General features: G+C 40.5%; 1 protein-coding gene across 3 annotated transcripts in view; it reads right to left on the minus strand.

The window, feature by feature from the left end:
* Positions 1–22,560, minus strand: part of LOC127970977 (THO complex subunit 2) — a 64,152-nt gene that overhangs the window by 2,412 nt on the left and 39,180 nt on the right. For 2 of the 3 annotated variants that reach the window (XM_052573699.1, XM_052573700.1), the window contains exons 24-33: positions 21,939–22,080; positions 20,247–20,404; positions 19,366–19,494; positions 18,945–19,076; positions 17,802–17,986; positions 13,042–13,229; positions 11,033–11,135; positions 9,034–9,395; positions 8,227–8,288; positions 7,001–7,036 (exon numbers count right to left, since the gene is read on the minus strand). In XM_052573699.1, coding sequence (XP_052429659.1) covers positions 7,001–7,036; positions 8,227–8,288; positions 9,034–9,395; positions 11,033–11,135; positions 13,042–13,229; positions 17,802–17,986; positions 18,945–19,076; positions 19,366–19,494; positions 20,247–20,404; positions 21,939–22,080 — 1,497 coding nt within the window. The remainder of the gene's footprint in view (positions 1–7,000; positions 7,037–8,226; positions 8,289–9,033; positions 9,396–11,032; positions 11,136–13,041; positions 13,230–17,801; positions 17,987–18,944; positions 19,077–19,365; positions 19,495–20,246; positions 20,405–21,938; positions 22,081–22,560) is intronic. The other variant, XM_052573701.1, reaches the window with a different exon arrangement.

Raw genomic sequence — 22,560 nt, forward strand, 5'->3', positions numbered from 1 at the left:
CAGCAAACTGCAGACAGACTGACTGCTCTATACTTTTATTTGAGCAGAATATCTGAACAGAGATCGCTAAACTAGAGAGAGCAAGGCAGATGGGTGCCAGTTTGGGAAGATTAAGTAAACCACTGGGCAGAAAAAAAGCTCTGATTGGGGAATTTAAACTCTTGAAACGTGGAAACTGAAACCATTAAACCTTGTTTTTTACCAATGTACGTACAATCTTATAATGCCAAATTAAACAAAAATTTTTAGGATTTAAAAAACAAATATTGCGTGTAATCAGCGATTATGCTTAATAAATCGAGGGATGCAGAAATGGTGATCATGATTACAATACGATTCATTGCGCAGCTCCTATGTATGTAATGTGGCATCAGAGTAATGCTTCAGTGCATTGGGAAACACTGATACGCTTCATATGAAAAACCCTTAAGGGCCGTGATTCACAATCAACCAACAAACAGCTGACCTCTTCAAACAAGCTCTGAGCAATACTCTTACAAAACAGCACAATGCTAAATCTTCAGAAAAAGGATGACACCTTTCTTTTGCAAAGCTAAGCCATTCTTTCGGAGAACAACATGTGGAAAGTGTTTGAATCACAAGAGAATGAAGCTTATGCAAGCAAGATAAACTGATAACATCCATGTCCCAGAGAGAAAATGACCAGAACGAATGTGAGCTACTGATGAGCAAAGCGTTCTCGGGAATCTTCAAAAAGAGGGAGCGCGTCTTCACAAAAAGTGTTTACATTAATAAATAAATTAAACTGACATTAAAATAATGAAATTTAAATTTAATTAATATGCTACATAAAAATTTTAAAATAAAAATGTATGTTTTAATAATCAATAGATTACTTATCAAACTAATCCTTACTTGTAGGCATTGTGTACTATGCCCAAAATTTCTTCATGGGATAAGACAGCAGCAACAAGATTATTAAAAATAATAATACATAAAAAAACTGCCTGTCAAAAAGATTTTCTGTGCAAATTAATGAAGATGTATTTTCAGGTGGAACCAGGTATATACACGGTCTAATTTTATCTTAGACACATGGGACACAGTAAATGAACTGCCCACATCATGTTCAGCACTGCACAACTCATGCTCACTGAAGAGGTTCATTTAAAATAAATAAAAATAGCACTGCAGGAAAATGTTAAAGCTGTTTGATCATTAGCTACACATTCATGTTCCAGCTGGAACTGACACATACAGAATAAAGTAACTTCAAGTCAATAAAAAAAGTACTGTACACGAAGTGACAATATGTGCATAAAAGCACACTATAAAAAGGTATATATATAGATATATAGAAAGAGCACAAGAATAAATATGATTCTTGTGTGGTGTATAACAGCAGAATGGCATGTGGTTGGTGTTGTTTGGAAAGCTGCCATTTCAGACTCTCCTACTGATCCAAAGATGCTCTGCTGATAAACGTGGGAGAGATCCAACAGAGCAAGAAATACTGGTGGAGAAATGAGCAGAAGCAGTCAACGATTGTTCTTCAAATGACCCGAGCGTTCACTTCAAGTCTGCTCAGCTGCTCTTCACCAGTTCATTGAAGCCTCTAAACCTCCTTCAAAGATTGAGTAGTGATTTTTCAGATCTTACGGATTCAGTCTGATTTGTGAATAAATTGGTTTGTGAACCAGATAATAAAAGCACTTTATTTTCAACTTCTGATAGATCACTTGACTTGAAACTTCCAGCAGCATATGCCATCTGTATTTGGTTCTGTTATTAATTATTTGTTCCAATCCTTCTTTCCTTCTTTAATGTATTGACTGATTACAATTATTGCAATTACTGAAGTCTTATGTTTAAAAGCCAAAACTGGTATGAATACTTTAGTGGTCGCCGGTATTGCTTTTTTATTTGACAGCCGATGCCGATATCTTGTAAAGCAGGGTGGTCGATAGCTGATATAATCTATTATTATTATTTATTTTTAATGAAGAAATTTGAAATCATTTGACAATGGATAAAAAAAAAATAATAAGTGTGTAAAATAAACATACTTGCACTTTAAATGACAAAGTATTTTTCACAAATATTTAATAATGAAACGTTCTGATTATTAGACAGAAAAATACAGCACACTTCTCTATAAGGCTGGATGATAAGAGCAAAAATTAATATCCCTGTATATTTTGGCTAATCCGAGTATACGGTATCCTATACATCTCTGTATTTTGTATTTGAATTAAATGAAGCGAATGTAAGCATGTAGGCATTTATTATGCGAAAAAGAGGGTTAAAAATCACATTTTATTCTAACAATGTAACATTGCACACTAAAAACAAAAAGAATCCTTTTAAAGTAGAAGTTACTAAACTAAAAATGAAAATGATATGATGACTGATTGAGTAAAAAGGCTATTTGGATTACCCCATTACACTTTACAGTTAGTGCTACCATACAAATGCACTTGCAGGTTTAAAATTCTACACGTCACATTTATTGTGCAACTACAAATATTTCAGTTATTGCGCTCCTATTTCATTAAATCGTTCTAAATGAAGTCTGTGGATTTTAGCGGAGAATCGCAAAGCAGACGGCAAAATGGAAATAATTCCATGTCTGTTTTAATATTTACAGATGGAGTTTATACCTGTGAAATGTAAGTTATGCATTAAAGATAAAAGCACATCTCAAACATGTTAAACAGTGCGTCTCTGTTAGGCTTACACGTGCCTTTCTGTCAGAGCTTCTGACGGGGCGAGTGCGAGCCGCTTTAAACTGAAACCATAAACTACTAGGAGAGAAATAAATCGCAGAAATTATTTAAATGCAAAACAAACAAAAAACGCTCTGATTGGTTGAACTCTTATCTTTTTCTGTTGTTTTTTTTTAATACTGGGACAGAGGCGTCACTAGATTTTTGCTTCGTTTAAAGTGACAAATCATACCAACGTACTTTGAGGTCAAAATGCGTACTGTAACTGCTACACAAAAAGCATTTGGCAGGTCTACATTAATTGCATATTTCTAACTTTATGGTTATAAGCATAAAAAGGTCACTGGGCTTGGGGGATGGGCACACATAAGAACATTTTGTCCCGCCGATTCGTTGTTTAATTAGGTTATGGATTAAGTTAACCATCCTTAACAAAAAAAAAAGTGAATCCATAGCCATGCATAGTATGAGTCAAATGAATTATGCATATTTCCATCTCAAGCGACAACCACAAAACGGACCTTAACCATAAATAATATAAGTACATTTTAAAAGAACACCTACTGGTTGGATTAGGAGAGAAATAAAATGCAGAAATTATTTATAATGTCAAAAAAAAAAAAAAAAAACTGGTTGGTTGACCTCTTCATCTTTTTTTTGTTGCTTGTTTTGAATACTGCGCGTGGACAGGAGATGTTTCCGTACTTTATAGTGAGAAATCGTACCAGCGTAATTTGAGGTTAAAATGTGTACAGGTCAGCAGGTCTAAGAGTGTGAGCAGTGTGTGCTCAGGCACTGCCGCTCAGTCAAAATAAAAGTCCCGCCACCAACACATCAGCCAAGCAGAAACACTTACTGGTCAATGCAGACATTTGAAATATACCAAATATCAGCCGATATATCGGCCATGGAAATATATCGGTCGACCACTAGAATACTTGTAAAATCCCACTGGTATTGCTATTGACTATAGGTTTTGGTGCCAACCCCATGACTCTGATGTGTTGAAGACACTTGCTGTCACAACCTCATAAAGCACTGTTTTAAATTGGTAAACCAGGGAATTGGGCATGTATTCCAACAACAAACTCTCTGAGAATGAAAGACAGCAGAATTAATTGCATGTCCAAAACCACTTCAACAACAGAACAGCTGAATTACAAGAACTCAACACAGCTGACACAATATCCTACAAGACCCAACCAACTCCAGCTAGACCAAACCCTGCTGGTTCAAGAAAAACTGATGCTAGATGCATCTATGAGGTCTCTGGATGATGCTGCAGTTAATGTGAGGGAATACTCTGACAGCAGGCCTTCAGAGAGAGACGGAGAGAAGAAAATAACAGGCTGCTCAAAATTCAGCTGTATTGCTTTTTTCAGGTGGCACCATCAGCATATTTTCAAACATCCTTCAGTGACCAAACTGCAAAACACTTATCTCCCTGCCAGTTTTAAAAGAGACTGGGAGTGGTGAATAGAGGACCAGAGTCCAATCAGACAGCGAGGAGCCCAAGTAGAGTATAGCCACATGAAGAATGGAGGATATTGTTGGGTTGAAATTACATTAGCAGAATATGAAATGTCCTGGCAGAGGAGGAGAGGGATGCTTGTTTCAGGGATATTCTGCCATCTTTTGAAGGGAAAGGGGACTTTTTAAAGACTCCACACCTGGAATGAGGTGCAAAATGTGCTTTATAGTCTACAGATGCCTTCATGACATACAGCGTGAAGAAAGTTTCTGCAATGAGACAAGATAAATATTGGGAGTATCTCAAAGGCTAGTGAGCTGCCTACCCACGCAGCATTACTGGGCATCCGTTTGAAGGAATGCTGCCTACATAGACAGTATTCTTGGGCATCACGAGTGGGTTTGGAACGCCCAAGCAATTGCTGCCTACTTAGATGGCATTTCTGTGATCACTTGGAACGTAAGAAAGTATACTGCCTACTAAGACAACAACTTAGTGAATCAGTTTTATCCCCCCAAATTATATTAGATTTTTTACCTAATTATGAGTTTGCTAATAATGGATCAGTTACAGTTGATACTCAATGATAATAAATCACAATAATAACTAATCAACTGGATTAATAAAACAATTTGATTTATTCAAATATTAACAATAAAAGTCCAATTTGAATTTTCTTTCCGTGTAAATCTGATGATTGTTTCATCAAATGAAATGCTAGAGAACTGATTCTCAGAGATGCTCGAAGTTTATATTCTCATATAGTGATGACACCACAAGTTTCATGTGTGCTTGAGTATGAATAAAAAACTAAACTGCAGAGAACAAGCAGATTTCATATTTCAAAAGCAGTATTTTTGTGCTTTAACATTCAGACACTAGTATATATCCCAATTTGATTAACACATTTTGCCAAATTCTGATATACAGTAAAATCCATTTCACAGATATCATAGGACCCCATTAGTGCACCATCAAGGGTGCTTGGGGAGTTCAAACAAATGCAGCCCATTGCATTTGTGACTCTCATATTATGGTTTAAAATGTTCAAACTCGAGATATCCAACTATACTGCATATTCGGCCATCATAGATGCATTTTGGACAAACACTACCTACATGGACATTTTTAGGCATTGGTTGGAACCAATTCTGCTTACCTAAGCCATGTTTCCACCGCTGGAACTTTACCCAGGAACTAGGGACTTTGGGCTGGGACTCGCTGCGTTTCCACCGCAGGAACCAGTATCCAAATAAAGTTCTGGGTAAAAAATTTCCCCTCTGAAAGTCCCTCCTGGCGAGTTGGTATTTTTACAAAGGTACAGAACTTTTGGGGGTGGTACCTGAGCGCTGAGCATTCTGATTGGTTGAATTTACACAGGATTGTGATTTCAACCACAATTCGGATAATTTTCTAAATATTACGGTTACTGTGTCATGAAGTGTAGTTTTTAAATTATTTCAGGAGAGAATGTAGTTTATGTAGGTTTATTTATAAAGAGTGTGTATTTAAAAATGTGTTTCATTGATTTCAGAGACAATCAGCTCCACATGATCAGCTGGAGCTCAGTGCTTTACCGACGAGGGCAGTCTCAACTCAGATCGTCCTTCTGAATTTTGCCGCTGGCTCGGATGTCTCTTTAGTGGTTAAAGGGGGGGGGTGAAATGCTCGTTTTCACTCAATATTCTGTTAATCTTGAGTACCTATAGAGTAGTACTGCATCCTTCATAACTCCAAAAAGTCTTTAGTTTTATCATATTCATAAGAGAAAGATAGTCTGTACCGATTTTTCCCGGAAAAACCCGAGTGACTGGCGGCGTGATGTGTGGGCGGAGCTAAAGAATCACGAGCGCGAGTAGGCTTTTGCGTTGAGAGCGTTTGGAAGCTGTTACATTACCGTGAGGAAAAACACATCCAAAACAGCATGGCTTACAGTCAGATTCAGCCATATATTTATGATCCAGAATCAGATCTTCGAAATGCAGGGAACAAACACAAACACTTGCACAACTCCGTTGATGCTCTGTAAAAATAAACTCCATCCACTGGTCCCTTAATGCTGTTTCTCTTTTGGTAATCTGTGCAGGGTTGTCTTGCCTTGGCAACCAAAAACACACTTCTTTTGTGACATTTCGCGACGCTCTCGCTCTGATCAGTGAATGTCTCTGCTCTCTCTGCTCTGCTATACGGGAGCGCGCGCTCTTCCGGCAGAAGTGCCTCAGGACCCATATAAGGAAATTCCGCTCCATCTAACGTCACACAGAGCCATACTTGAAAAAAACTTTCCGAAACTTGTGACAAACCGTACAACTTAATTTTTTTTTACTTTGTCCATGTTTAGCATGGGAATCCAACTCTTTTAACAGTGTAAAAAACTCAGTATGCATTAAATAGCATTTCACCCCCCTTTAAACAAAATATAATTAGTTTTGGGTACATCTGACAGGAAATCTTTGGTCTTTATTCAATTAATCTATTAATATGTTAAAATGAAAATACTGTTTGATATAGTATTTCGTTTCATTGAAAAATACAGTGCAGAAAATTGCAGTAGCCAAGGCGAGCTGATTGACTATCAAGTACGCTGCTGTTTGACGAACTAACAGACTTGTGTCGTCCATCCGCAGGAGCTCACACTCGCAAAGAGTATGCAAGTCTGAAACTTTACGGCGTACTTTGTATTGGGAAAATAGTTCCTGGTACAATTGTTTGAGGTAATTTCGGTGGAAACACGGCTCTAGAGGCAAACAGGGCATTTGTAATGACTGTTTGAATGGTCTAGGTGGGCAGTTCACTAGGTTTGGAGACACCATCAGAGTTAAGGATTGAAAAAGGTCCAAACCTTTGATGCAGAGTCCTTGAAGTCGTTGAGATTGTCCTGTAGGAATGAATGGAGATGACAGATGAGCTGGAGAGGATGGCACACAGCAGGAGAAAGGCTGGGGGAGGCTGGCCGTCAATCAACACATCCCCATAAAGACCTTCAAAGACTAGAACTTTCACATGGTTAGAGACGAAGAGACTGGTCTATCGGAGCCTAACATTAGTCTGCACTAGATTCTCTCAACCTACATGTGCCTGGAGAACGTCACTGCTCTGTCTTAACTCGTATCTTTGGTCTAAGATAAAGCAAACATACTGTAAAAGCACTAAGGGAGTTCATGAAGATGATAAAACAAGCTAAACTCATCTAGGATTCATTAATGAAGAGGTCATGTACACTTTGGCATGAGGTCTCGCTTATAGACAATTGCAACAAGATTCCTGGTCACGGACAGACAGATCCCTCTGGGAAGGCCATGCCCACACGCTTTCCCTGGTTGCCTTTCTCTTTATGTCGTAATTGCTGGTGACGCGGGTTTCTCTGGATGCTGATGGAGCCGTCTGCTAGTCGCAGGGATGTCTGGGAAACTCTCCCCTTCCACAGCGGAAAAAAACAGGATAGATGAAAAAAGTCGAGCATATTCTTGTCTGGGATCCCCGAACGGTGATGCAGGAAAACAAGCAGAAATATTCCAGCTCCTCCAGGAGTCACAGATCTGACTTCTTCAGGATTTTTTTTCCGGCAGAAACATTCTCTTGTCTCGATGTTTAGTTTAAAAAACAAAAACGTATTAACTTCTTACTTTTTGCTTTCTCAGAATGTAATGTGTTATGATTCGAAAAAAGGGCAGGGGGATTTACAAAAATAAATATCTAGGTTTACAATCTTACAAAAAGTACAGCATACGAAAAGGAACAAAACTTGTGAGGCACTTGGGTAGATTCTCTTATCGTGTAAAAGTGAGCAAAAACAAAGCATGTGCTAGCACTGAATGCCATTTTTGGCAAGTCCTTGGAAACACATTTTAAAAAATTTGACATCTATTGAAAAATATTTCTCCCAAAAATAGTCCATTAGATGCCAAATTCCCCCCACTGCTCTCCTACAACGGCTGGGCTCCAGAGGCCTCCTCTCAAACTCCAACGGGTGTCGCGGAGGGACGAGGAAGGTTTGGGAAACACGTGATCTCCGACAGGTGGGGACAACAGGAAAGAAGTGCACAGCTCTCCTCAGGCCATACTAACCTTAACTGCAGAGGAGTGCGATGGTGACGAGTGTGTATCAAGTTTTCGTCTTTTTTGCTCTGCTGAGAGAAGAAATATGAGGATTAGCTACAAGAAATGCTTTTGATATTGTGTTTGCAGAAATACGGTGAGTAACTTTAAAAGGATATTCCACCCCAAAATGCAGGTAGCATACGCTCTTCTGTGTCAACCACGACACAGGATGTGCTGTTTTCTTTCAAACCACAGTGTGAATATATGTAGAAAAAGTATCCTTGTGGCACACAAGCTGCTTGAGTACTGCTCAGATTCTCCAAAATGGCGCTACGCTGATGTGGAGTGACACAGAGGAAACAAATTGGTTTAAAAGACATTTTTTTCGTACAATAAGTATTGTCGCTTCACAACGTTACGATAGAACTACTGATGGCATATGGACTATTCCGATGATTTTTTTCATTCTTTTCTGGTACTTGAAAGTGTTATTTTACTTGCCAGTTTATGGGACAGTCACAAGCCTCCCTGTTTTCATCCAAAATATCTTAAATTGTGTTCCGAAGACAAACCAAGCTTTTGCGGGTTTGGAACGACACGGGTATAAGTGATTAATGACAACATTTTCATTTCGGGGTGGAGTATCCCTTTAATTTGCAGGTTAACTAAATCCAAGAAACCTTTCATTGAAAAACAACATGTCTAGTGGATTCTATGCTCTGAACTTTCCTTTTAGCATTAATACATTCTTTTATGCACTGTTCTTAAAGTCCAAACAACATCAAAGAAGTGCAGTGAAGCATATTTAAGGGAACAGCACCAGGCCCATCTTACCCCGTTCAGACTCGACTCCTTCGGATCTGGGCACGAGGGACTTCATGCTTCCCGTCCCAGCGCTCTTCTCCACTTTGCTGCCTTCCTTAGTCTTGCTGTCGTTGGACACATCGCGCTCCTTGGACCACTCTTTTTCGGCGGATTTCCCATCGATCTTGCTCTTCTCTTCCTTCTTGTCATCCTTCCTCTTGTCCTTGTCAGCCTTGGGCGTCTTCTCCTTGCTGTCAGTGGGCTTCTCCTCCTTCTGTTTGTCCTTCCCTCCTGCCTTGGCCTCTGGAGTGCTTCCTGGGTTCTTGTCTTTCTTCTCCTTTTTCTCTTTTGTGGTCTTCTCTTTATCTTCCTTCTCTTTACTCCCTTTAGTGCTGTTGAGAGATCAGGGATCAAATGAAGTCTGCTGAAATGTGATTTTTGGCTTTTATTCGGAGATACAGAATAGCTTTGATAAGTTGGAGACGTTCTGGATTGACACCACTGATAAAATGTATTATAACACCATTTCAGATCTCATAAAACATCACGGATAGTACAGATTGGTCTCTGTTGACTTTTTATTTTAAAGCTACAAATGCTTAAAGTCGAGGCGTTCTTTGGGGAGAGAGTTATGTTAGATAAACGCTTATCTAATGTAAAATTAATGGAGTGAAATGTATTCAGTAGCTTTAGGGCAAAATATCTGCATACAAGACTTCCCAAATTGAGTTTGGCCTGTTTCACCTTAGTCTTATATGCATTAAAAACACAATATGATAAGTTTGATTTAATTATTTCTCTGTTTTCTGTCTATTAAAATACTAAAGTAAAGAAAGAGCTTATTTATTCATTTATTTTTTTGGAAAAATTGACTTTTGAATTAATTAAATTAATATTTAGTATATTTCTTTAAATTCATATCAGGAAGACAGATTAATCATTTAGATTTCTCCATTTTAACACAACGTACAAACCAAACTATTTTGGGAAACAATCAAGTACTTTTCTTTAATTTAATTTTAAGGGAAACAAATTTATCAAACACACCAAAATTTCCCCTAAAATGTGTTATTTATTCAAATAGATTTATGTTGTTAACTTTTGCTAGTAGAAAATCACACAAATTGTATGGTTTATATTCTAATTTGGGCTGTAAAAAACACTGAACATCTACAGATAAGAATATATGAAGAATTAAAAATCAAGAGCTAATGAAATATTTGACGAACTGAGCTTGACTAGTAGCATTTTCTTAAGATTAATCACCTCCTTATTCTGATCCTTTACTAAAAAGAAAAAAAAAACATTTTTATGCCTTACAGTTCGCTCAAACCATATCACCTAGTCAAAATGAAACCAGGCTACTGCACACATGCAAAAATGAGGTGAAAGGAAAGCATGTAAACTTCTGAAAGCTAATATGATCGTTCAAACCAAAAAGCATTTATATTCGTCTCTGTTTTCTCAGGCTGAATTCTCCTGACTGTGTCATTCATTATTAAAACAGAGCACATCGTGACCCCTCTGTCCTCTCATCTCAGGTGAATTACATATTCCTGACTACGCCACTTTCCCTGACCCCACCAAACCACGTTAAAACCCATAGAAATCCATTACAATCTCATTCCATTCACAATTCCTGAATGGAAATTAATGGGGACCTTTCTTTGCCAGTCTCCCATTGAAGTATTTCTTTCCAAATTATGTTTTACACAGCCAATTTGATGGGCCATCGTGCAATTGTGTGTTGTAACAGCCATGCCTTTCAGAGATGGTTCCTTTCAAGACATTTCTCTCTGCAATTGCTCAGTTTAATAGAATTGTAAGAGGATTCTTGCCTGGAACACTGTTCAATTTGATTACACAGTTCATAAGGAAGGTAGACTTTGATAAAGGATTGATTTATTTGGCGAGTAGTTTGAAATAATAAGCCCCTGCTAAACTTTCTCACCCCGGGGCTTCAACTTTTAATGAGATTATATAAGAGATGAGAGCAGTACATCATTCTGAGCGTGTGCGGGTGCAGTACCTGTTTGGCGTGCTGCTTCCGTTGCTGCTGTTCACTTTATTGGCTGTGGTGCTGTTTTTGCTGGCAGTTTTCTGAACCGCCTGAGATTTGTCCTTGGATTTATCTGCAAATAGACCAAGCCGACACGGACGTCACACAAATACTGTGTCCATACCTACCAAACGAGACAAACTGTAGCATGACAGAACGTCCTGATAAAGTGGAATAAAGCCAAAGCTCCTCTGTTCAGTGCCGCAGTGAAGGAGTTATGACATTTGCTCTTGATTTAAATATATAAAGCTATTAAGCATGCTGGGAATTTGCAAGCATCCTTCATGTGCCATTGAAAGCTCATTAAAAGTGAATGAAACACAGATTGTGTTTCACAGAAAGTGAATTATTTAAAACACACCGGAAAAACGAGATGAGATTTGGGGGGGCTTAAAAAAAAAAAGAAGTGGCACAATAGTCGCATCTAAAGTCTCGTGCTAACATATTAGCTCATTCGATTGGAAACGGTTTCACTTCAAAAGATAAGACTTTTGTATTTTTAAACAGCACTTTGTTAGTACTTTAGTAAATTCACATCACAGCTTCTAATAGGAGGCAGAACTGAACTGATGATGGGGATTCGACCTCTTCACAGTATCTTGCAGCGAGCAGCTGCTGAAATGCATCAAGAACTCTTAGCAACACCATGTTTCACAATCGAGGTGCTGTCACTTGGGTATTGAGCTGTATGTGGATTCCCATTTCAGTGCAAACACAGTGGTTTCCCTTCTAAAAGGTTGTTACACTGCTTCCAACAAATCCAGGTGTGACTTAACTCAAGCCTTTCCTAAAAGTGTTCAAACGTTTGAGCCAGGATGCTTTTTCTTTTAACCGATCAAAAATGGAAGAAAATACATTTCTAATGTTACGAGGTTTTTATATACTGTAAATGCTGTTCTTTTGAACTTTTTATTCAAAAATACCAGAAAAATAAAGTGTCACAGTTCCAAAAATACGAAGCAGCAGCAAGTTTTCAACATTGATGATAATCAAAAATGTTTCTTGAGCAGCAAATCAGCACATTAGAATGACTTTTGAAGGATCATGTGACACTGAAGACTGGAGTAATGATGCTAAAGATTCAGCTGCACATCACAGAAATCAATTACATTTGAACAGATTCATGTAGAAAACATGGTCATACTTTAAAGTCCAATTCTCACCATTAACTACAACTTCTGCCTCAAACTCCTACTGCTTATTAATAGTTAAGTTTAGGTGTTGGCTAGGATTAGAGATGTATAATATGTGCTTTGTAAGTGCCAATAAACAGCTAATATGTTAATAACATGCATGCTAATAAGCAACTATTTAATGGTGACAAATGCTCCCTATACTAAAGTGTTACCGAAAAAAACACTTTACATTGGTAACTTTTCTTATTATTAATAATATTATTATTGAGATTAAGGTTGTGACTATTTTTGACCAAATCAATCCAGTCGTGTTAAGCACAACAATAATTCTGAACAGTAGTGTGATTTTTTCCCTTTTCCAAACAACTTAAACTCCAAGTTCTGCAAGCATAAGCTTGGTCACGAGGACACTCGTTGTATATGTGTGACAGCTCATTCTGTGATATTCATGATGCAATCAAGTCACTGAAATTCAGTAGACTCGAAATGAACATTTTTAGTGCAATCCCGTGAGGTAAGCGAAGGCCTCGTTGTGGAGCGGACCGAGTCCATCCTGAGGAGTCTGGAGTCACATGTCCTGCACAGCTCTTCTGATCAATCCTGCTGGTGTACTTGTTCTGTGCGAGCCTTTTCTGTTCTAATGCCCTCTGTAGTTTTACCCCAATTCACACAGTAATTGCAATTAACTCCCTCAGGGTGTTGTACTCTATAGCGTCATTTCATTTTTAATTTTAAATGATTGTCAAGATGCTCTCAATAAATGGATAAACAAGTCCAGATGCTACCAAATCAATTCCTGAAGCTTCGCAGAGGAAAACAGGACAATTATTCAAATAGCGTCACCTGAGTCCTCGACGGCGCCCTCCTCGGCTTTGCCAGCGCTGGTGTTGGCGGTGACCGCAGGCTTGCCCGTGTTGCCCGGTCCGTTCTGCAGAGTGCCAGGCGTGGCGCTGCGCACTGGCTGCTCCTTATGGTGGAACTCATTTTCTGGCACCATGTGCACTTTCCTGCCTTTCAATTGGCCAGAGTAGCTGCAAGTCACACACACGGTTAAAATCACGGCAGATGGTAACACAAAGAGCAATGCTTAAAATCACTCAGGAAAGGATGGATTCAACAAGAAATCCTCGAGAGGGGTTGTGTTCGCCGAGGCCACAATAATAACGTAACTAGATCGGTATGCTTTTGAGAGGCTGAACACAAGGTCTGATTTCTCTCTCTCATTTCTTGTTGATTCCAAGAGTCTACAGAGAAACACAAAGAACAGGGCCCACGTCTGCCTAATAACCCGAGGTGTGCTGAGAAATCCCACTGGTGGCATGAACGCAACAATTACACGTCAACAGTTATTACCAATTCTGCAACAGAAGACGCCAATTTAGAAAGAAATCCGTTCCTCATTATGATTGGACATCCAATCCATTTACAAGCCCATGACATGCAGATTGTCTCTAAACCACTCGAGCTGCTCGAACTAAAACTAAACATTATTTTAATCCAAAATACACTTCTGCTCAAAAGTTTGTGGTCAGTAAGTTTTAGTTTTTGAAAAGACTTATGCTCAACAACATTGTATTTAAAAAAAAAAAAAAAAAGTTCTGAGCATTATTATTTTTCTTTTTTTACAACTATAAATAACTTTCATTCAAATACAGTATTGTTCAAAATAATAGCAGTACAATGTGACTAACCAGAATAATCAAGGTTTTTAGTATATTTTTTATTGCTACGTGGCAAACAAGTTACCAGTAGGTTCAGTAGATTCTCAGAAAACAAACAAGACCCAGCATTCATGATATGCACGCTCTTAAGGCTGTGCAATTGGGCAATTAGTTGAAAGGGGTGTGTTCAAAAAAATAGCAGTGTCTACCTTTGACTGTACAAACTCAAAACTATTTTGTACAAACATTTTTTTGGGGGGGATTTAGCAATCCTGTGAATCACTAAACTAATATTTAGTTGTATGACCACATTTTTTTAAAACTGCTTGACATCTGTGTGGCATGGAGTCAACCAACTTGCGGCACCTCTCAGCTGTTATTCCACTCCATGATTCTTTAACAACATTCCACAATTCATTCACATTTCTTGGTTTTGCTTCAGAAACAGCATTTTTGGTATCACCCCACAAGTTCTCAATTGGATTAAGGTCTGGAGATTGGGCTGGCCACTCCATAACATTCATTTTGTTGGTTTGGAACCAAGACTTTGCACGTTTACTAGTGTGTTTTGGGTCATTGTCTTGTTGAAACAACCATTTCAAGGGCATGTCCTCTTTAGCATAGGGCAACATGACCTCTTCAAGTATTTTAACATATGCAAACTGATCCATGATCCCTGGTATGCGATAAATAGGCCCAACACCATAGTAGGAGAAACATGCCCATATCATGATTCTTGCACCTCCATGCTTCACTGTCTTCACTGTGTACTGTGGCTTGAATTCAGAGTTTGGGGGTCGTCTCACAAACTGCCTGTGGCCCTTGGACCCAAAAAGAACAATTTTACTCTCATCAGTCCACAAAATGTTCCTCCATTTCTCTTTAGGCCAGTTGATGTGTTCTTTGGCAAATTGTAACCTCTTCTGCACATGCCTTTTTTTTAACAGAGGGACTTTGCGGGGGATTCTTGAAAATAGATTAGCTTCACACAGACGTCTTCTAACTGTCACAGTACTTACAGGTAACTCCAGACTGTCTTTGATCATCCTGGAGGTGATCATTGGCTGAGCCTTTGCCATTCTGGTTATTCTTCTATCCATTTTGATGGTTGTCTTCCGTTTTCTTCCACGTCTCTCTGGTTTTGCTCTCCATTTTAAGGCATTGGAGATCATTTTAGCTGAACAGCCTATCATTTTTTTGCACCTCTTTATAGGTTTTCCCCTCTCTAATCAACTTTTTAATCAAAGTACGCTGTTCTTCTGAACAATGTCTTGAACGACCCATTTTCCTCAGCTTTCAAATGCATGTTCAACAAGTGTTGGCTTCATCCTTAAATAGGGGCCACCTGATTCACACCTGTTTCTTCACAAAATTGATGACCTCAGTGATTGAATGCCACACTGCTATTTTTTTGAACACATCCCTTTCAACTAATTCAACTAATTGCCCAATTGCACAGCCTTAAGAGCGTGCATATCATGAATGCTGGGTCTCATTTGTTTTCTGAGAATCTACTAAACCTACTGGTAACTTGTTTGCCACGTAGCAATAAAAAAATATACGAAAAACCTTGATTATTCTGGTTAGTCACATTGTACTGCTATTATTTTGAACAATACTGTACATTTTAAGATGCATCTGATTCCAGTGATCAAATCTTAATTTTCAGTGTCACATGATCAAGAAACATTCCTGATTATTATTATCAATGTTAAAACAGCTGTGGTGTCCGATATTTTTGTGCAAAAAGTGCTTTTCTTTTTGGTTCTTCTTGAGAACAGATTTCTTTTGTTATGGAACAAATGTTCAAATATCTACCGTAACACGTGATCAACACAATGTGTCATTACTAAAAGTATTAATAACATAATAAAAGCTTACTGGCCAAAACTATGAACAGCAGTATATCTCAATGTGATGTCTAGTCCAAAAGATAAGCAGTAAGCTTCTAACAATCTCATTTAAAGATGCAGACAGTAAATGTGGATTACTAAAGGTTAATAAAAGAAATCTTTAAAGGTTTCATGCCATTAGCTTAGCAAAAAGCTATCCGCAAACTGTACTAGAATCAGTTGACAGTCAAGTGTGTTTCATATGAGAATGCGTGTCCTGCTGAATTTGAAACGAGTCCCTTCTATTTTAGGAAACTGCCTTAAACGTAGCCATGTCTAGAGATGTTCAGGTTTGGTCTCAGATCTGCTGTGTCATTCAGGAGAGCGGCGGCTGCTCTTGGGAATCAGTGGGGCATGATCGAGTCCTCGTCACTAATGAAGCAAAACTGATAAGATCACCTTATCAGGACACAACAGAAGCCTTCCAGCCGGCAAAGACCAGTAGCTGAATGGAATGTGTTCATCAAGCAGCAATGAAGAGGCTCTTTAAGAGGCCAAACCTACTCTTGACGTCTCGGATGGAATGACTGCACTGAATCACGTCTTCAAGTCTCCTCCACAAACAACCTCACAACAAACTCTCACAACCCTTCACATGCGCCTGAGATGACCAGCCACTGCTGACCGTCTTCAACAGCACCCGTCCGGCAAATTTCATCGATCCCACGGCAGAAAAGAGCAACGAATAAATCTGCCTTAATGTGGCTAACCTCTGCCAACTGACGGTTAAGGAACAGCTGATGGTTGGCGGAGGGGGACTTCCCTCATTCATGATTTATTTCTGTAATTATTCTGTAATGTTTTAAGCCTACTTACACATGCACATTGTAAGGCAGAGTGGATTTATTTGGTCACAGCACCCCTACTGGTACATTCAGGAAAAGCACTTTAAGGCCGAGTAAATATATGAAGAGAGTAACCAAATCACACATGGGCTGCATGACAATGGTTGGACTGTCCATTATGATTATTCTGCTCAAAAATATTCACGATTATTCTCATTTCATTTAATTTTTCTTCATTTCTCGGGATTTACTGCACTTTCACAGAAGCACAAACCGAGAGAATGTCAACTTGCATGATTTAATTGCAGATTTAGTTGGTGCAAACAGTGTAAACAACCCTGTGAAAGAATTACACTTTCATTTGAGCAGAATATCCCAATAGAAGCGGCTAAATGCAGGTGTTTCAGCTTCTGTTGTGTAAGAGAGGAATGGGAATGGGAAGATTAAGTGAAGCACTCGGCAGAAATTGTATCGATTTAAGAGAAAAGCTCTGATTGGGGGAGATTTAAACTCTTGACATCTGGCAACCGCACACATAAAAGCTTGTGGAGGCTTAAATTAAAATGCTTTCAGGATAAATATCCACCGGGCAAATATTGCAGACAATTAATAAAGTCATAGAAGCAGAACCCGTGATTCTTCATGTAGACCCAGCTCTATGATGTGCCAAAAATGTGTGTATGATATATTTTCTCTTTTGTGCCAAGATTCAAGAATTCACCAGCAACTTCCTCAAGGTCTTGCTTGAAAACAGAGTTAAACAAATGACTGGACTGTAAGTGACCAAACTCCCTATGAGTAGCTGGGTCGCAAGAAATAATTGAAGCGCATTTCAGTTCTTTTACATAAAAGCCTTGCAAAGATGATCAACCATCACAAATTTGGGTTTGATCTAATTTAGATGAGTCACAAGTAAATAGTTTGGCAAACCAACTGATTAAACATCACAAATTTGGGGAGGATCTAATAAAATTGCTACTTTTATTTGCTGTTGAGTAAAACAATTGGCCAAGGTTTGAACCAAACCGTGATTCAGAAACGAGTTGTTGGCAACATTTCCTAACCTTGTGGCATATAGTTCATCCTCATAACGCCAGCAGATATAACAACACACCTTCAGAAATGCAGCCAGTGAAAATTCCCTACATCTGAAGAGAAAGCAAGCACTACACTACCACCAGCCAGTCTCCTGACAGTGACCCTCTGACCCAGTGTGGTGAAAGCACTTGAAATGCTGAGGCCAGCCGGCTCTCGGCTCAGTTTACCCCATGGCTAACGCATAGAGATCGGGCCTCTTCTCTTTCTCCTCCTGGCAGATCTTGTGAACGCGGCACTCCAGAGCCTGGCCCAGGTTCAGCACCTTGGGGTACCAGGGCAGGATCTTGGTGAGCACGATCAGGATGTTACGGATGTGGGTGTACTCGCCCGTCTCCAGACAGTGAACCGACGCCTGAGGGGAGAAGAGGAGATTCTTCTGTGGGTGATTATACCAAACACAAAGCCTTACATAAGCGATCAAAAACGCCAGGAATATTGTTAACTAATCAGATTAAATGAGGCTCAGAGATTGTGTAGTAGCGCACATGTATTCCACATATGACTCTAAAAATCAAGGCACAAAGCAAACCGCTAAGCCATGGCTAGAACGCTTAAACATTATCATTTAAAAAATGATGCAAAAATAAAGAAATTTGTCAAAAACACGCCTTAACATGTTGAATTCAGATTTAGTTACAATTTGTAAATGCATTAAACAACTTTGGCTGCTTAGTTGCTCTGATTTGGAGGAAGTGATGTCATTGTAACAGACCCCACTGTACGCAGATGAACATGATGCAGGACAACGACTATTATAGAATATCTCCACAATTGGGAATGTGATCTTTATAATTGAGCAATTGCATCAAAGAATTGAGAGAATATAATGCTGAATTTTAGACAATAATTATCAATTATTTGCTCAATTTCACAAAAGAGAACAGTTTGTCTGTGGAGCATCTGCAAGCAACACAGCATTGTTTCATTACTGAGCGGATCCTCGGTTAGCCAATGATTCAGTGACTCATTCAAAGAACTGCAGGCAAATCCACTGCGGTTTATTTGAATGAATGACTGAGTATCTCTCTCATTGAGACCACCACCTATTCACAGTTGTTAAGAGTATTAATTACATTTCTTAATCTTTTTTTTTCTTTAAACACATTAATACACACATTAAGTATGCAAAGTTTAAGTTAAATATTTATTTCGAAAAGTTCTTTTTTGTAAGTTCTCAACGTCATAAATGATCATTTGGGAGGTAATATCTCTTTTAATTATCAGGAAATCTTCAGATTTTTAATAATTTTTAATCAATCAGCTCTACAACATGATACATGTTTGAATTGTCTGAAGAGCACAGTACTAACTTTAGTCAACTTGTAATGCCACTTGTGGGCAACATGCCGGAAATTCTCATAGTCCAGCTGATCGGCTTTGTTCCCTCCGTCAAAACCACTGGCTCGGAAAATAGTCAGGAACCCAGGATAATTGCCACATTCCTAGTGAGGGACCCAGAAACAGACAAGAAAACAGATCACACCAGCACGTTTAACCCAAAACCCCAAAATATACAGACAGAAACGATTTTATCTGGTTATCTAATAAAAGTCTATTGTACAAAAAAAAGAATAAGCGTTGAGGATCAGTTCACTCCTGACGAACATTTAAACACTCTGATCCTTCAGGGAAGGGACGCGCTGCCAACTGGTTTTCACAGATACCAATCTAGTGGTGACTAGGACACGCTAGAGACAGCAGTGACAGGAAGTGAACCAGTCTACAGCGTACCTTCTCATAGACGGCTCTGTCGCTGTGCCACCGCGTCACCGTCTCCAGCATGCAGCACAGGAAGCGGCCGTAGCGGCGCGACTCGTTCTCTGTGCAGCTCGCCACCGTGTAGATGATATCAGAGAACACCTAGATGAGCGCGGAGAGAGGACGAGTCGTGCTGCCGTTAAACACAGACCCCACTTCAAACATTCAGATACAAGCAGAAGAGAGCAACACATTAACACACAGAGCCCTAGAGAAGCGTGGAGCTCTCTGACTGGAGCCAAAGGCAAACCACCCATTAACAGACCTGCCATAACACTCTCCAGCAGAGAGACTAAAACTCCTTCATCAAATCACATCAACAAAGGGTTAGTTTAATATCAGCTGTCAGGAGGCCCAACTAAATGTCTTTGTGCTACTTTTTACTTTCAATGAGATCTGGGACATCATCGGAGCACAATTATTTATTTTTCTTTTTTTTATTAATTATCATTATGAACAAATTGAATAAAGCTTCCAAACAAATTAAAATACCTCATTTTTACATAATTTGAGCCTAAATTATGCTGCCACCCAACAGCGACTAAATAATCTGTAATATGTTTTTTATAATTATTTACAACCAAATTTTACATTTAAATATACATTTGAGGTAACAGAACTAATTTGGGTAACAGGGTTGAACGGTTGATATTTTTGCTTGCAATCAAATATCAAATGTGTAAAATTTAGAAAATGGACTTGAATTCATTTTGTGTTCTTACACTGTAGAAAGCATCTAATTTACACCAGTTAATTTGTATGTATTTCACTTCACACTGAAAGGAACATGGGATGATGGTTCTCAAGGGAGAGCCCGTTTGTTGAGCGTGTCTGTCATGGTGCAGTGGACTCACTCGGTCGTAGCAGAGCAGGGTGCAGAAGTTGGGCGTCTTCTGCTGGTGCACCAGCTCCACGAAGCGAGCGCAGTAAACGGCATCGATGGCTGAGAAGACGCAGCGGGGGAAGATACAGAGCTGCAGGAACTTGGTGATGGTTTCATTCTTAGTGGATTCTGTGAAGAGAGGGAATACGAGCGTGAGAGAGGCGCAGCGGAGAGACTGTGAGAGAGTGAGAGAGGCGCAGCGGAGAGACTGTGAGAGGCGCAGCGGAGAGACTGTGAGAGAGTGAGAGAGGCGCAGCGGAGAGACTGTGAGAGAGTGAGAGAGACGCAGCAGAGAGAGTGTGAGAGAGTGAGAGGCGCAGCGGAGAGACTGTGAGAGAGTGAGAGAGGCGCAGCGGAGAGACTGTGAGAGAGTGAGAGAGGCGCAGCGGAGAGACTGTGAGAGAGTGAGAGAGGCGCAGCGGAGAGACTGTGAGAGAGTGAGAGAGGTGCAGCGGAGAGACTGTGAGAGAGTGAGAGAGGTGCAGCGGAGAGACTGTGAGAGAGTGAGAGAGGCGCAGCGGAGAGACTGTGAGAGAGTGAGAGAGGCGCAGCGGAGAGACTGTGAGAGAGTGAGAGAGGCGCAGCGGAGAGACTGTGAGAGAGTGAGAGAGGCGCAGCGGAGAGACTGTGAGAGAGTGAGAGAGGTGCAGCGGAGAGACTGTGAGAGAGTGAGAGAGGCGCAGCGGAGAGACTGTGAGAGAGTGAGAGAGGCGCAGCGGAGAGACTGTGAGAGAGTGAGAGAGGCGCAGCGGAGAGACTGTGAGAGAGTGAGAGAGACGCAGCAGAGAGAGTGTGAGAGAGTGAGAGGCGCAGCGGAGAGACTGTGAGAGAGTGAGAGAGGCGCAGCGGAGAGACTGTGAGAGAGTGAGAGAGGTGCAGCGGAGAGACTGTGAGAGAGTGAGAGAGGCGCAGCGGAGAGACTGTGAGAGAGTGAGAGAGGCGCAGCGGAGAGACTGTGAGAGAGTGAGAGAGGTGCAGCGGAGAGACTGTGAGAGAGTGAGAGAGGCGCAGCGGAGAGACTGTGAGAGAGTGAGAGGCGCAGCGGAGAGACTGTGAGAGAGTGAGAGAGGCGCAGCGGAGAGACTGTGAGAGAGTGAGAGAGGCGCAGCGGAGAGACTGTGAGAGAGTGAGAGAGGCGCAGCGGAGAGACTGTGAGAGAGTGAGAGAGGCGCAGCGGAGAGACTGTGAGAGAGTGAGAGAGGCGCAGCGGAGAGACTGTGAGAGAGTGAGAGAGGCGCAGCGGAGAGAGTGTGAGAGAGTGAGAGAGGCGCAGCGGAGAGACTGTGAGAGAGTGAGAGAGGCGCAGCGGAGAGACTGTGAGAGAGTGAGAGAGGCGCAGCGGAGAGAGTGTGAGAGAGTGAGAGAGGCGCAGCGGAGAGACTGTGAGAGAGTGAGAGAGGCGCAGCGGAGAGACTGTGAGAGAGTGAGAGAGGCGCAGCGGAGAGACTGTGAGAGAGTGAGAGAGGCGCAGCGGAGAGACTGTGAGAGAGTGAGAGAGGTGCAGCGGAGAGAGTGTGAGAGAGTGAGAGAGGCGCAGCGGAGAGACTGTGAGAGAGTGAGAGAGGCGCAGCGGAGAGACTGTGAGAGAGTGAGAGAGGCGCAGCGGAGAGACTGTGAGAGAGGCGCAGCGGAGAGACTGTGAGAGAGTGATCGGAGGACTCACTGGCGAGCAGCCAGTTGTCTTTCTCCAGTTTGAGACGGTGCAGGACTCTCTGAACATGCTCCAGCTGCTTCTTCTCCTCTTCCTGCAGCTTGTCCTGCAGCGCTGTGCAGCGCTCCTTCTCTTTCTTCTTTTTGTTCAGAGGCTGCAATAGAGAAGAGCATTTCATGAACAACTGCAGAAGAGTCTGTGTGACTGCAATGATTCCCGCATGAGTATTTAGCAGTGACATCTGTAAAACCAACAGCCTCATGAAAAATCAAGTTTATATTATGGATGAGCTTCGAGATCGAGGTCAGTGCTGAAAGTGAAAGTTGATATGTGCTAGGGATGAAACATGATCAAATTCCCCATGGTTAGGATATGGAGCTAAAACCTCTGATATGCGGCTGGCAGCACTGTCCATGAAGAGAGGCTTTAAAACTATTATTATGATGTGCAACTAAATGTACTCTAGCAGAGCATGGGGTCATGTGACTGCAATACTTTACACAGAGAGCAGATGCTTTCATGGGCTGTTAATTATGACAAACTTGAGCTTCACAGCAGAATCATTATTCCAGCAAATATAAACTGCCACTACAATTATAACCTTTCAGAGGCTGATTTAATATTAGTCAAATGT

Source organism: Carassius gibelio, chromosome B14 (genome assembly GCF_023724105.1).
Source record: "Carassius gibelio isolate Cgi1373 ecotype wild population from Czech Republic chromosome B14, carGib1.2-hapl.c, whole genome shotgun sequence".
In the NCBI taxonomy this organism is placed as follows: domain Eukaryota; kingdom Metazoa; phylum Chordata; class Actinopteri; order Cypriniformes; family Cyprinidae; genus Carassius; species Carassius gibelio.